This window comes from Leptodactylus fuscus, chromosome 10 (genome assembly GCF_031893055.1).
Source record: "Leptodactylus fuscus isolate aLepFus1 chromosome 10, aLepFus1.hap2, whole genome shotgun sequence".
Classification (NCBI taxonomy): domain Eukaryota; kingdom Metazoa; phylum Chordata; class Amphibia; order Anura; family Leptodactylidae; genus Leptodactylus; species Leptodactylus fuscus.
The window spans coordinates 24,070,007-24,086,147 of record NC_134274.1 but is presented as its reverse complement, the minus strand read 5'-3'; the positions used below and the strand labels follow the sequence as shown (position 1 = coordinate 24,086,147).

At 42.8% G+C, this 16,141-nt stretch overlaps 1 protein-coding gene across 1 annotated transcript; it reads left to right on the top strand.

The window, feature by feature from the left end:
• The first annotated feature begins 788 nt into the window (after positions 1-788).
• Positions 789-5,389, top strand: LOC142182923 (calcium homeostasis modulator protein 1-like). Its single transcript, XM_075257732.1, has 2 exons — positions 789-1,337; positions 4,928-5,389. The coding sequence occupies exons 1-2, from the start codon at positions 789-791 to the stop codon at positions 5,387-5,389; spliced, it is 1,011 nt and encodes a 336-aa protein (XP_075113833.1).
• The last annotated feature ends 10,752 nt before the right edge of the window (positions 5,390-16,141 follow it).

Sequence of the window (16,141 nt, the reverse complement as noted above, 5' to 3'; positions counted from 1 at the left end):
TGGATGCTTTGTTCAGCCTCATAGTCATTGAACTGTGAAGCAGGGCACTCGACTACTACTTCATCCATAACCCCATCTCACTGCATCATCTGGGACCCCTGGTGTGTGACATCAATGAAATATTTATCACCTATTCTTTGCATGGGAGATAAAGGGACAACCCCTTTAAAACATTACAGCCAAGATTTCAACAAATGCAGCAATGGAAAAAAAAAAAGAACACAGGTAATAACCTGGTAATAAAATTTAGTGGTATAGTATGAGGTACTTGTGCAGACCCTAATGCTTGGCCCTGCAGAACATACTTTCCAGTAAAAAAAAAAAAAATCTGAGTAGAACGGAAAGAACAAGTTATTCTGCTGCCAGTTTTCTGCTCTCTGGGCAATGGTGAGATGACATGACTGTCAGCTAGCTCCATCTAGATTTTGCATAGGTGTGTTGAAGGCTGGGTCTCCGTCTGTGGGAGTGAAGACGTCACAGAAGCATATGCAAACAACTTCACATGTAATAGGTTTCAGAGAAAAGAAGAGATTGTATATTGATTGCAGAAGAGAATAAACCAAATTTATTTTCTATAGCCACATATATATCTATTTTTATTGACACTTCGACTGCCAGCGACTGGAAAGCGGGCAAGAATTGAAGAAAACAGAAAGGACAGAAGACTTCTGAACAGGTAAAAGATTCTGTTTTCCAATATTACCCTTTCCACCATTTCAAAGCCTTGAAACTGAAAAGGCAGAAAAGGCAACTAGTTCATTCTTTGTGAGAAATAGAAAAACCTAAAGATGGATAAGTTTCGTATGATCTTCCAGTTTCTGCAAGCCAACCAAGAATCATTCATGAATGGAATATGTGGTATTATGGCACTGGCGAGTGCCCAGCTATACACGACATTTGACTTCAATTGTCCGTGCCTCCCAAGCTACAACATGTCTTACGCCATGGGGGTCCTGTGTGTGCCGCCTATTGTATTATTCTTACTTGGATTTGTTATGAACAATAATGTCTCAATGCTGGCAGAAGAATGGAGGAGACCAACGGGCATGAGGCAGAAGGACGCGGCCGTACTGAGATATATGTTCTGCTCAATGACACAACGTGCATTAATTGCCCCGGCCGTATGGATCTCAGTGACTTTATTACATGGCGAAAGCTTTATATGTGCTTTTAGCACATCCGTACCTGTCGACAAACTGGGGAACATGACTGGAGTCACCCTGTCGGAGAAGGAAATAAAGCGAATACTTGCCAGGATCCCTTGTAAGGACATTTATGATGGTCATGATATTATCCCACAAGAAGTGGCATCAAGATATCTGCGCTGTATCTCACAGGTGAGGCCATCTACATAAACACTATATTATCTATCTATCTATCTATCTATCTATCTATCTATCTATCTATCTATCTATCTATCTATCTATCTATTATACATATTATATGTGTTATAGGTTATATATTATATGTATTATATATATAGGTTGGGAGTTACTCCCCTTCTGATCCTGTTGTCTGTGTAAATACTGTACATAAATACATGTTATGTGCAGTATTTAGTAGTCCTAAGTCATATTTTGTAAAGCGCATATTAAAACTTTAAAGATACAGTGATGTGCAAAAGTTTTAAGCAGGTGCTACAAAGGAAGAATGCTTTTAGAAATAGAAATGTTAATAGTTTACCGTTATCAATAAACAAAATTAAGTGAATGAAGATTAAAAAAATATATATATAAATCCCATCAATATTTGGTGTGAGCGCCCTTTGGAGGAGGAGATCTAGCAGTGGCAATATGGCCCCCACAGAGCCCTGATCTCAACATTGGATTGGAATAAGCCTACATCCACAGAAGATCTGTGCTTGGTTCTCCAAGATGGCGGGAACAACCTCCTTCCCGAATTCCTTCCTGCAAGTGTACCGAGAAGAATTGATGTAAAGTAAAGGGCAAAGGTCACACCAAATATTAATCTCTTTTGTTCATTCACAAGTACAAAGTATAAGCACTTCTATATAGGAAAGCTTTCTTACTTTGCTGCATTTTTCCACACCAGCATAGTACTGTATAATACAGGGAGCAGAGATCAAAAGAAAAATGTCAAAAATGTACAAGATGCTTCCCTATATACATAGAAGTCAAGTGGGACAAGACAAGTGATACAGGAGACATAGCAGATGAAGGTGGACATTAAGTCCAACCTAAAACTCTACAGGGTTAATCTAGATCAAGGAAACGAACTCCATAAGGATAATGCCAATTGCTCTATATCAGGCTATGTTCACATATGTGCCAAGTCTCTGTCGAAGTGTGTGCCGGAAAATCAGCAGAGGAAAAAGTCTTATACGACGGATGTGATTATAGTTAGTGGGGTCCGTCAGACTATTTTAGTGGTCCACCTCTCTGCTTTTCTGTTCCTCCAAAGGACTAGAACAACGAAAAGGAAACACTAGTGTGGCATCAGTAGAAAGAATTCCCACCAGACTCAAATTTTTTTTATTTGTTGCATTGTAAAGTGTAGTCACCTGTACTTTTCAAAAGAATTTTTTAGGGTCCATTCACACGGAGTAACGTGCCGCGTGATGTGGAACGTATACGGCGTGAGACTTTGCGCGCCGTATACGCTCCCATTGATTTCAATGGGAGAGATGATCGTATACGCCGCGTTATTTTGTGGCCGTGATTTTGCGGCCGCAAAATAACGCGGCGTATACGATCATCTCTCCCATTGAAATCAATGGGAGCGTATACGGCGCGCAAAGTCTCACGCCGTATACGTTCCACATCACGCGGCACATTACTCCGTGTGAATGGACCCTAAGTCAATGGATGAGGAATGCCATTGTACTGTACAATGGGGCAATAGGTTTGGAGTATGTGCCAAATGTATGCCACAAATGTAGAGTCAACAAAGCACTCATCTGTCCTGGGTAGATGTGAATTCCTGAATTTTAGTAATCTCTTCATTTCATTAGCTTTGTATATACTGCCTGCTTTCTGTATATTTTGTATATAGACACTGCATATTATTTTTTCAGTAAAATTTCTTATTACATTCCTCTTCATTTATGATTCAGTTTAGTATTTTCTGCTATTACATTATAGGGGTTGAGCAGGGTTAGTAGAACATGGCTGCTTTATTCCAAAAACAGTGCCATATGAGCCACTGGCTGTATCTGGTTTTGAAGCTCAGTCCTTCAATAAAGATCATCTGCAAAACCACATAAAACCCAAACGAATGAGGTGAAATTAGAGAAAAACTTCATTTGTGCCACTTTCTTAAGGGTTTTGTTTTTACTGTGTTTACTATGTGGCCAAAATGACAGGTCAGGGGGGTTCACACCTGCGCTCGTCGTCCAGTTGCGCGGAGCAGAAGACGGAAACCGGACGGATTGTACAAACTGGATGACGAGTGCAGGTGTGAACCCCCCTCAGCTATATTTTGCCACGATTACGGCAACGCCAACACCATTTTGCAGGGGCAGATTTTCTATAAATTTACACCATTTTGGAAGGGGCAGATTTTCTATAAATTTATACCATTTTGGGGAGTGTTAGTTTGCATTGCTTTTTAATAAAATGTTTGTGGGAGGTGAAACGGTTCCTGGGGGCGTAACACAGCCTGTAATAGAACTAGTGTAATATCAAGCCTGGGAGCCTTCAATGGTATATGTTTTGTTTTGGGGGGTTTTTTAGGGTTTTTTTTAAAAAAAAAAAAACTCCAACATTTAGTTGGCAGTGTTATTCCATGCAGAAAAAAAAGCTAAAAACAATATGGAGAGTACCTGAACTTTGGCCTCCATCAGGTGAATGGGGCACCTACAATAAATGGATTGAGGGGATGAAATGTAATGTGACGAAGGTCAATAGCATGACTGACACATTCCTGACAGCAAATGGGAAATAAGACTGGTACCATTCGAGCAGTGTCATTCCCAGTCATAGTCTATAACTTTAACCAATCGTGTCTGAAAATAAACCTACAAATTATATTTCATCTGCTTGGTCAACATAACAACCAGAAGCATCAAGGATCAGCTGATAGGAGAATTCATACCAAAGGGTTTCCTTAGGCTAGGGTCACATCTGTGCTTGCACTACATATGGGGATTCCATTCCCCTCTCTGCACGAAGCTGACCCCCCAAACGGAAACCCGAACACGGATGAGAACCTAGCCTAAGACTAAGATGGTGCAAAAGTAATGTAGGAATGTATCAGTGTGATAAAATAAACAAAGTCCCAAAACAATACGGTGTTAAATCCTCCTCTGCTCCATCTGTACATGAAGAAGTGTCATCAAAGTACAGCAAGTCATTGCTGCAGAAAAGTAAACAAAAAACGACCAGAACCACTGAAATATTCTTGCAGTGCACCGGCATCCCGTCACGGCTTTCCGCTCTGGATTAGGCCCAAATGAATGGGCCTAGCCCAGAGGGCGGTGTCGTGAGGTGGACGCCGTGGCTGAATCAGCCGTGGAATCCACCTGAAGAAAGGGCAGCTCGCTTCTTTTTTCTGTGAGCAGTTTCCGTGACCGGCTCCCAATGATTTCAATGGGAGGAGACAGGATTTAGACGTGGACACCACGTCAAAATCCTGACCATTTTGCAGAGAGAAAATTCCTACAAATAGCACTTTTCTCTCTGTGTTTTTCGCCCTTTTCAGTTGGAAACCGTGCAGAAACCTGGATGACTACACGGGTAGCCACTTTTTAAGCAGATTAGGTTTCCGTTTGGGGTATCCCCAACTAGACTCCTCCAAACAGAAACCTGAACGCAGATGTGAACCTAGGGTAATTTACAAACATTAACAGCTACTATCCCAGTATACAAGTTCCTACTGCTATAGTCTTTTAACGTCTCTAAAGTAAGCAGAATTCAAGTAGAAAAATCTAAATCTAATTAAACTATTTTCCCTTCTCTCATCCTTCTAGGCATTTGGCTGGACCTTCGTCCTCCTGATGACTTTCCTGGCCTTTCTTGTGAGAGCCATTCGACCCTGCTTTACACAAGCTGCTTTTCTGAAAAGCAAATACTGGTCTCACTACATAGACATAGAAAGAAAACTATTCGATGAGACCTGCACGGAACACGCAAAAAGCTTTGCAAAAATGTGCATTCAGCAATTCTTCGAGAACATCAATAAAGACTTTAACATGGGGCATTGCCACGTATCAGAGAAAACACCCGAGCAAGAAGAAACAGATAAACTCCTAGGCGTCACCAGCCAGGGGACAATGAACACCCTTCTTAAGAACTGGCACAGATGTAAACCCCCTCTCAACCTCAGCTCATTTGACCATCAAAATGGCAATGGATATATTAAAAATGAAGAACAACTCAATAATCTGAACGGACCAAAGAAGGAAATTGTGACTTACTACAGCAAAGTGTAAATGGAGGGAAAACAAAAATAGATGAATTAATAATTCATGAAAATAAATGCTGCCGTGAAGACTATGGGAAAATAAGAAGAACAAAGAAGGGAAGAACTAAAAATGTCCTCGTGGATTATTCTCTATAGTGTGTCTTATATCAAGAGCATTTATATGTAGGAAAACAAGTGTTTTGGAAACAAAAATAGTGAAGCTTGATATATGATATATCGACTGGTATTGATATAGTTATTGCAATGAGGTTACAAGGAAATCAGAAGAAGGTGCTCACTTGTGCAATACCTCTGGAGTAGGCAGGAGAAAAAGGGTTAATAATTGAAAACCTACTACAGGGACATGTGATGGTGTTTCTGATATGTGAAGACAGCCGTTTCATGGATGTTACCTCTTGCTCAGTATCCAAAATGGTACTTGCAATGGGAAGGAACAACACCAAAGGCTTCTCATTCCTTAGGCGATGTTGGCAATGGAAAGGAAGACTAAAATGTCCTCCATTATTTCTAAAAAACTGCAACTGGTTTCAGACTCTTTGCTCTGGCTCCTTCATAAGGCTTAGTGAAGACTACAGCGCAACCAGGTTGAAAACACGTTGCAGATGTAAAGACATGCAGAGAGGTTTTATAGCAAAGTAAGCAACATAGGACATCCATAGGCCAGGCCTAGAAGACACAAAGCAAGCAGGACCAATGGTAGCAATCATCTCTTCATAAAATGTTAAGCCACTATATTCAATGGATTGGGAAATGTGTAATATGAGAAATATTTTAATCAGTATTATAGAGAAGGAGCAATTTGCCCTAAGTGAAATATGATGTTTGTGACTTTATTTTTTCTCACGTTGGTGCCTGAACTAATGGTTTTTATTTAATTGTTAAAAAAATAATAAAAAGACAAAAAACTATGAAGAACTTTTGCATATATATGGTAAAACAAAACTCAATAAATAAGGATGGAAAATCTGCCACCTGTTGTGAAGATTAATTTCGCACACCAAATTAATTGAGCAATTATGACTAGGTTCATACTAGCGCTGCTAGTTTTCAGAATCTGCCCATAAAGCAGTTACCCGTGGACCTCATAGACTATAATGGGGTACACTGGTTGTCCATCGGATTTCCAACAATTTTAAACTGAAACCGGAAGAGAGAAAAGTCCTCCATGCACGAGCAGACTCTGACACTCCGGAGAGGTAAGCCGCCACAGTTGGGGCAGGTGGGTTTTGACCCGAGAGTGATGCGGCTCCCCGCGTCACTCTCAGTGTCAAAATCCGTCCTACCGTGCCACGTGTGAGCTAGCCCTTGAAGTGTATTAGGTTTCCCCAAGCGGACCCCCTGAACGAAAAACACAAGTGTAAACGTAGCATAAGGCGATTTAAAAAAAAAAAGTTACAAGCCTCTGAACTTGACCATCGAGAAAAACAAACCAACCCTCCAGGGCTAACAACATTCCAGGCTCTAAAGCTGTCATTATGGCGCTTAAGCCGACTAGTTTTCTCAATCTTACATTTTAATGAGAGGCACAGAAATTAGAAAAATGCAAGTACCTTTAGGCATCTTCTCTGCACAATAGTTAATCGGTAAAAAGAATCTATCCTTACACAACAGAGCCTATGCTTATTATAAAACAACTTTAATAACTGAATAGTAGAGGTGAATACATGAAACTCAATAATATATCTTAAAATAAATAATATATCTTTCAAGAAATGGGATTCCTTTTCAGCTCATCAGGCCAAGTTACTTTTTACATAGAAGTCTATGGAGAGGGAGGGGAGGAGGATGCTAGAAAAGACACACAAATAACTGCAGCTGCTAAACTCTGCTGCACTGAGCGAGAGCACTCCATTGACTCTGCTATCTTTCAAGCAACAGTCTACATCAGGGGTAGGGAACGTACGGCTCTCCAGCTGTTGCAAAACTACAACTCCCAGCATGCATACTTGCTCTGCTGTTCTTGGAACTCCCATGGAACTGAATGGAGCATGATGGGAGTTGTAGTTTCACAGCAGCTGGAGAACCGAAGGTTCCCTATCCCTGGTCTACATGAAAGGATTCTGCTGCAGCTTCTCCCTCCTCCCCCTTCCTCCCAATCTGGTATTTACTTATCAGCATAATTATAGCCATAGCACCTTTTATGGGTCCTAGAGGTTGAGGGGGCCACTGAGGTACAAGCACATTAAACTCTTTCGAAGCAAATCACCATTGGCCAGTTTTCTGCTATGTGGGTTCTCTAATATAGGGGTCTATTAGCAATATTTATATATCTATTATCAATATATTATTACTCCTAGTAGGAGCCCCAGGAATTCCAGAAAAAAAAATAATTAAAATTATTGCGTAGTTCACACAAGGTTGCCCTGTCCATCCGCCCCTGCAGTAAACATCATCCGCCCACTATAAGGTGCATATTTTATGTGTTACTTTCGGTAGCTTCCATTACGCCTGAGTCACGAAGGAAGAAGTATTTTTCGTACATAAATGGAGGTTCTTAAAAGGTTCTCCATTACCGACAGCTAATATCACAAGAATGCAACATTTCTAGATGCAAGTGGTCCATTAACTTACATTTTGTGCTAGCAGGCACATTCCTGTCCCCATATCATGGGTGTGACGGAGACAAAAGCTATAGAAACCATAGCTCTGTGAATGCCCAAAGTCCTGTCAACGTCTATATAACAAAGCTGAAAAAAATGTGAGCTGGATGTATCTCACAGTGCTGAGCTGCTTAGAGAATTTTGATTCTAATAGTCATGCAAGCTTTTTGTCTTATCCAACGCTAACATTTTTAATGGTTCCTTAATGGGGTTATCCAGCCCCAAAGGGATTTTTCATATTGGGGACTTATCCACAGACTAAGCCATCAGTATGTGATCTGCGAGAGTCCAAAAACCAGACCAACTATTGTGACATCCTCCAAGAGCCAGAAGTTACAGCAATGGATGCGGAGCACATGCAATTGTTAGGCACTGCGCTGCAGCCCTATGGGCGGGTTCACACATGCGCCCGGTCTCTGCTTTGCAGGTTTCCATTTCCTGCCCGAGAAACTGGACAGGAGACGGAAATCGCCAGCCAGTTTTCAAACCCATTCATTTGAATGGGTTTGCAAAGTGTCCGCCCGTGACCGTCTTCGTCTCTCCGTTGCCAAACCGTTTTTTTTTTTTTTTAACCAGACACAAAGTTTTGTGTCCGGTTAAATAAAAACGGTTTCGCCACGGAGAGCAGAAGACACTGGGCGCTCACCAGCATACACTAAATGCCGGGTTTCCGTCTCCTGTCGGCAGAAGAACCCGCCCTAACTAGTATATAAGACTGGTTCAAGGGAAGGGCACCACTGCTGCTATTGCATGAATAGGAGCACCCTGCCAGAGTTTGTGGGTAAGCGCTGTTTTAGCAGTCCCCTGTCGGGCCCGAACGACGGACAGCCCAGCACAGATGTGAACCTAACCTTATAGATAACTAGTACTTGTGTCTGAGACCGCCCTCTGGTGCACTTCCTCTCTAAAAGATGCTGTATAAAAAGAAATGTTTTGACTACATAACATTTGCTTAACACAACAAAATTGCAGTAAACAAGCCGTGTTTAGACTGCAGGATCCTGGTCGGATTACAGAGCCTGTGTTTTATCCTGTAGCAGTTCTCTATGTAGTGACATCCTTCTCTGCCTGGAATAACCCCACACCCTAACCAATTTTAGAGATAAGAGGCGTGTCCCAGACTATGGCAGACTCCTTGTAGGCATTGTAAGTTGTAGTCAACAATCACATATCCTTCCTATTGAAATATAGGCATATGAATAAACAAACATTGCTTAAACAATCCTGGCTCCTTTCGTTGGATCCCTAATGATCCGATACTGACGCTCTATCCTATCAGTAACCAAACAAGATCCCATGTGTTTTTGAAGACTGATAGGATTGGGCATCAGTATCTGATCAGTGGGGGGGTCCAACAAATGGAAACCGGAGTATTACATCAGAAAAATCAGGGCTCCAGCTCTTAAAGGAGTTATCCAAGATTAGAATACATGGTTTCTTCTTCTTCTTCTTGGTAAGTAACATCACGTCCGTTGGTCACATGACTGTACTGCAGCTCAGTCCCGCTCATTTAAATTGAACTGAGCTGTAGCATTTCCATGTGGCCAATATAGGTGATGTCACTTTCAGAAAGGAAGAAAGCAACCATGTTTTCTATTCTTGGAAAACCCCTTTAAAAACTCTATACATTAATTTCCTGCCCACAAAATCATATAATGAATTATATTATCACATACAATTAAGTTGCTAACAACTAATATTACTAACATATATTAAGTATTTACACAGAACTGCCCTAGAGTGCCAAGTATAATGGATCCGATGACTGCACTGTGAGAAATCCTCTTAACAATCCTGCTTAATACTATTTAATATGAATGTGGTGGGGTTTTTTTTTTTTTGCTTTTTTTTTTTTAAAGGGGGGATGGGATTCACCTTCCCCAGCCTTATCTAATTTTTTTTTTTTTTTTTTTTTTTAAATCCGGGACAACCTTTTTGACTCTGTATCTAAAAATCATTGTTTATCTCTGTAAGAGTTTTCTATAGACTTCGGTTTTAGATTATTGGACCATTACATAATTTTGCAAAAAAAAATGTGTAGAAATATTTTTGTACCCAAAATGCACATTTGGCTAATAAAACCATATTCAAATACATGTAAAATAGATTCCACTGGATAGTCATCTAATGGAACAATAAGAAAACAGACAGTTTACACAAATAGAAGCTGTGTTTGTATACAAGGAAGTACCTACTATAGAGGTATAGAGGTAGCTTTTGCTAGGTGATTGGATTACTGCTCGGGCTGGCCTCACCTTTCCTCCCCCCCCCCCCCCTCCCCAATTTATAGGTGTAAAGGTTGTGGTGGTAATGTGAACCAGCACTAAGAGAAGGCTCCGGTTTGATTTTTCATTATAGAACCATTATTTCATTATGTTGTTTGTGAATAAAAAAAAAAAAGGACAAGAATTTTTGTGTGGTTTACTATCCTTCTGTACAATGCATTAGGCTGCCATCATGAGGACACAAAGTGCACTGCATGTAACACACGGGCTCTCTGCTGAACTCAGGATAATTACAAACCACAGCATCCCTATAATTACTAACCACAGCACCCCCATAATTACTAACAACAGCACCCCCCATAATTACTATCCATCGCACCCCCATAATTACTAGTCACAGCATTCCCATAATTAATATCCACAGCACCCCCATAATTACTATCCATCGCACCCCTGTAATTACTATCCACAGTGCCCCCATAATTACTATTCTCAGCACCCCATAATTACTATCCATCGCACCCCTGTAATTACTATCTACAGCAACCCTATAATTACTAACCACAGCACCCCTATAATTACTATCCATCGCACCCCTGTAATTACTATCCACAACCCCTATAATTACTAACTACAGCACCCCTATAATTACTATCCACAGTGCCTCCATAATTACTATTCTCAGCACCCTGAAAATTACTACCCACCGCACCCCCATAATTACTAGCCACAGTGCCCCCATAATTACTAGCCATGGCACCCCCATAATTACTACTCACAGCATCCCATAGTTAATATCCACAGCACCCCCATAATTACTATCCTCAGCAACCCCACAGTTACTATCCACAGCACCCACATAATCACTAGCCACAGAGCCCCCCATGATTACTAGTCAAAGCATCCCACAGTTACGATCCACAGCACTCCCATAATTACTATCCTCAGCACCCCCATAATTACAATCCACAGCGCCCCCATAATTACCATCCATAGCACCCCATAATTACTATCTTCAGCACCCCCATAATTACTATTCTTAGCACCCTGAAAATTACTACCCACAGCGCCCCCATAATTACTAGTCACAGCATCCCCAAAGTTAATATCCACAGCACCTCCATAATAATTATCCTTGGCACCCCCATAATTACTATCCACAGTGCCCTCATAATTACTAGCTGTGGAACCCCCATAATTACTATCCACAGCACCCACATAATTACTATCCTCCGCACCCCAAAAATTACTAGCCACAAAGCCCCCCATAATTACTATTCAAAGCATACCACAGTTACAATCCACAGTGCCCCCATAATTACTAGTCACAGCACCCACATAATTACTAGCCATGACCCCCAATTTGATTGGTTAGGTGACTACCTGCCACATACAGACACAGAATAAACACATAAATATAGATGGAAAGAAGCCATGCATGACCACCTCTCCATTCACTCTGAGCCTGGGCGCAGCAGCTAGAAACCAAAGTTGGGGGTCCGAATTATCCTAATCTATCTGCAGGACAGGGTTGATATGCTGGGTTCTGGTTACAAACTTTCTTTAAAGGGGTTGAACAGGCAAAAATAGACGACTCTTAACTTTTTTAATCAGTTGGGAGAATTGGGAAAAAAAAAATAAAAAAAAGCATACTCACTTGTCCCCAATGCTCCAATGTCCTCCCACATGTCCCGTTGCTTCTACTTTAGCGGCTTCTTTCGGGTCTCTACCAGAGACCAATCAGCGACTTTAGGGAGAGGACCCGTGATGTCATAGGTAGTGACATTGCAGGCCCTTCGCTGATTGGCCTCAACGCTCACTTGACCGTTTTTCTTGGACAACCCCTTTAAGGCTAAGCAAAACAGTCGGAAGGTGCAAGGGAGGTGGGCCCAGTTTCACAGATTTGCCTACAAACAATCAAAGGCTCCAGTTCTTTGGGATCATTGTCAGATACTATCCCATTAGCAATGACAATCATTTTCAGCTTCTGTCTGTATCACAGTCGACTGCAGGTAAATTATGCGCTGCGCCCCGCAGGCTGAATTGTATATACATAAAAAGAGGATTATCTCTGCCTTGCATTGTCTCAGGATTGTGCCCACAAAAGTAAGTTTCTGCTCCTAAGAAAAGTTCCTACACGGCACTATTATTGGGGAGGCATGTTGGACCTGCCTGACAGATTCCCTTATAAGAGTAATACCATCTGAAACCCTAGCAGTACGATAATTTTTGTATTCCTTTTTCTGCAATCTGACAACGTTGTGACCTTTTGAATTCAAAATGCAATCAAAACTACTCTAAAAATTTCCATCTGAAGCTTATATAATATGTCAATAGCAACCAACTTGAATTCATACAGGTTACTCTTTATCGTGTAAAAACAATGTTATTTTTGCAGTCTTGAGACTAAACACATCCTTCTTCAGCGATCTTAAAGACTTTATTCCATAAGTCACTTAACTGGTCTGAAACCTGCTTAACCTCTACATCACCCAAGAGGAAGTAGTTCTGACAACCCTGTACCATCCGCAAGGCAGAACCATTCACATTCACACGTTTAAGAGACACTTAAAGATGTTTATACTGTATAAGTAGTCATGTCTTCTAGGTCTCCAAATATCTAGATACAATGGCAGAGGATCATAGTCTCTCCTGTCCTTATTCTAATTCTAGAAGCTGAGGGCAATGATTCCTGTGACGGTGTTTAGTGTTTTGTTTTGTTTTTTAATGTAAGGGATATCCCCATCCTTCTATATATTTATGGCTGTATCCACAGTATGTGACTCCATTCAACATTCACTTGTACAGGAATTGAGAAAATAGCCTACATGTCGGGTTTTTCTGTCCGCTTAAAAAGTTGGACATCTTTGGGAACGGACAGTTAAGGACAGACACAGACAGTAAAAGAACGCACCCGATCTCCATTTAAATCTATGCAAAATGTCAGGCACAGCTAGTGTCCGCTGCCAATGCCTGCACAAGATTTTGAACGGACATTAGCAGCGGACACTAGCTGTCAGACACCGACTGTAGTGTGAACGCTCCCTAACTGGTATCAATCCATATTGTCATGTATTATTTTAAGAAATGGGTGATTTAAAGGGGTCTTCTATCTCTAAATAGAGTTTTCGTACTGATGACCTATCTACAGGATAAGTCATCAGTATGTGATCTGTGAAGGTCTGACACCCAGACACTGCAGAGATCATCTGTGCTGACAGCCTCCGGGTGCCAGAAGCTGGTGCAGTGAACAGGAAACGCACACAGGCTGCTACTAGAGATGAGCGAACAGTAAAATATTCGATATTCGTTTCGAATAGCCGCTCAATATTTGACTATTCGATCAAATATCGAACCCCATTATAGTCTATGGGGAAAAATGCTTTGCTACAGGGGATCCCACCATTCGACTCAGGAGGGTCACCAAGTCCACTATGACACCCCAGGAAATGATACCAACACCCTGGAAAGCACCTGGGACAGCAGGGAAGCATGTCTGGGGGCACCAAGTACCTTTATTATGTCGGGATCCCTGTCAGCTTGCAATATGCCGGAGCTGACTTTTTCCCATAGGAATGCATTGACCAGCGTTGATCCAGTGTACAGCATTCGGCCAATCAACGCTGGTTCTGCCGGAGGAGGCGGCGTCTAAGATCCGTCCACAGCAGTTTCCATTCTGGTCTGAATTTAAACTCTGCTTCCTCCGGCAGAACCAGCGTTGATTGGCCGAATGCTGTCCTCTGTATGGCATTCGGCCAATCAATGCTGGTCAATGCATTCCTATGGCGAGATAAAGCAGAGCTAGCCGTGCGCTCAGCTCGGCTGCTCCGGACACCGGAAATGAAGCAGAGCTCAGCTCTGCTACACCTAACAGTCCCTCCAACTACTCCTCCTGTCACACAAACAGCTCTGCACTACTGCCAACCATCCCTCCAGCTACTCCTCCTGTCACACACACACACAGCTCTGCACTACTGCCAACCATCCCTCCAGCTACTCCTCCTGTCACAAACACAGCTATGCACTACTGCCAACCATCCCTCCAGCTACTCCTCCTGTCACAAACACAGCTATGCACTACTGCCAACCATCCCTCCAGCTACTCCTCCTGTCACACACACAGCTCTGCCCTAGTGCCAACCATGCCTCCAGCTACTCCTCCTGTCACACACACAGCTCTGCCCTATTGCCAACCATGCCTCCATCTTCTCCTCCTGTCACACACACAGCTCTGCACTACACCCAACCATCCCTCCAGCTACTCCTCCTGTCACACACACAGCTCTGCACTACACCCAACCATCCCTCCATCTACTCCCCCTGTCACACACACAGCTCTGCACTACACCCAACCATCCCTCCATCTACTCCTCCTGTCACACACACAGCTGTGCACTACACCCAACCATACCTCCAGCTACTCCTCCTGTCACACACACAGCTCTGCACTACTGCCAACCATCCCTCCAGCTACTCCTCCTGTCACACACACAGCTCTGCACTACACCAAACCATCCCTCCAGCTACTCCTCCTGTCACACACATCTCTGGTGTAACAGAGCTCAGTGCACACTCAGCTCTGCTACATCTCTGGTGTACTGGCAAGGTTAGCTAGGGATTACCTTTAGGGGGGAATGTTACTCACCCAGCTCTTTGGGGCTCCATCTCGTCGTGATCCCTGTCAGCTTGCGATATGCGCGAGCTGACTTTTTCCCATCGGAATGCATTGACCAGCGTTGATTGGCCGAATGCCATACAGAGGACAGCATTCGGACAATCAATGCTGGTTCTGCCGGAGGAGGCGGAGTTTACGATCGGTCCACAGCAGTTTCCATTCCATTCCAGTTAGTTATGGTTTTGTTATATAAAATGCACCCTAAATTATTTGTGAATCGTCCCATTTGCCACAACTTCACATTTTATATTAGACATGACAAAAATTGAAAACAACATGGAAGTGGGCCTGGCCAATGATGTAGGTGGGTTGTTCACAGACAATGAGATGTGGAACGTGGTGACAGACACTGGACACAAAGGGATGTGGTGACAGACATTGTGCAGTGTGCAGGACACAGTCACAGACAATCAGGACTTGACTTGGTGACAGACACTTTGTGGGGTGTGAGACACAGACACTCCGGACTAGACATGGACCAGCATTGCATGGGATGCAGGACACCGTCACTGGCACTCTGGACTGGCCGGCCACAGACACAGCGTTGGGTGCGGGACACAGTCGCTAATACTCTGAACTGGACATGGTCGCAAGCACTGCGTGATTGTCGGGTTGCAGTCACAGACACTCTGGCCTGTGCTTCTTCTCAGACACTGCACGGAGAGTGGGACACGGTCACAGAAACTCAGAACTGGAAATGGTCGCAAGCACTGCGTGATTGTCGGGTTGCAGTCACAGACGCTCTGGCCTGAACTTCTTCTCAGACACTGCACGGAGAGTGGGACACGGTCACAGAAACTCTGGACTGGACTTGGTCGCAGGCACTGCACGAGGTGCGGGATAGTCAGACTCTCTGCACTGGACTTGGTCAAAGAATCTCTGCATTGGACTTGGTCACTGACACTTTACAGGGTGTAGTGGGGTACAGACATTACATGGGGTGCAGGTCACAGTAATACACTGCACATGGAAACAGACAGAAAGTTGTGTTTTCTTTAAACTGAACTGTCACCACGTTCAGTGTCGGACTAGGGTGTCTAGGGCCCACCAGTGGAATTATTTCTAGGGGCCCACCATTAGGATCCCTGCAAACCAACGATACCAAGACAGGGCGGTTGAAGGTAATAACATATCAGGAGCCATGCTTCTCACCCGCCATACAATGTGCAACAATGCACTACCTAAACCTATTGCTATACACTGTATGGAAAGTGAAAAGTGTGGCTCCTAGAAATGTTACCATTACCTATAGTCGCGCT

Bases quoted from the DNA above. Each gene is read 5' to 3' on its own strand.
- LOC142182923 (XM_075257732.1), top strand. From the start codon at position 789: ATGGATAAGTTTCGTATGATCTTCCAGTTTCTGCAAGCCAACCAAGAA. The intron at 1,338-4,927 runs GTGAGGCCATCT...TCATCCTTCTAG, and splicing joins ATCTGCGCTGTATCTCACAG to GCATTTGGCTGGACCTTCGT.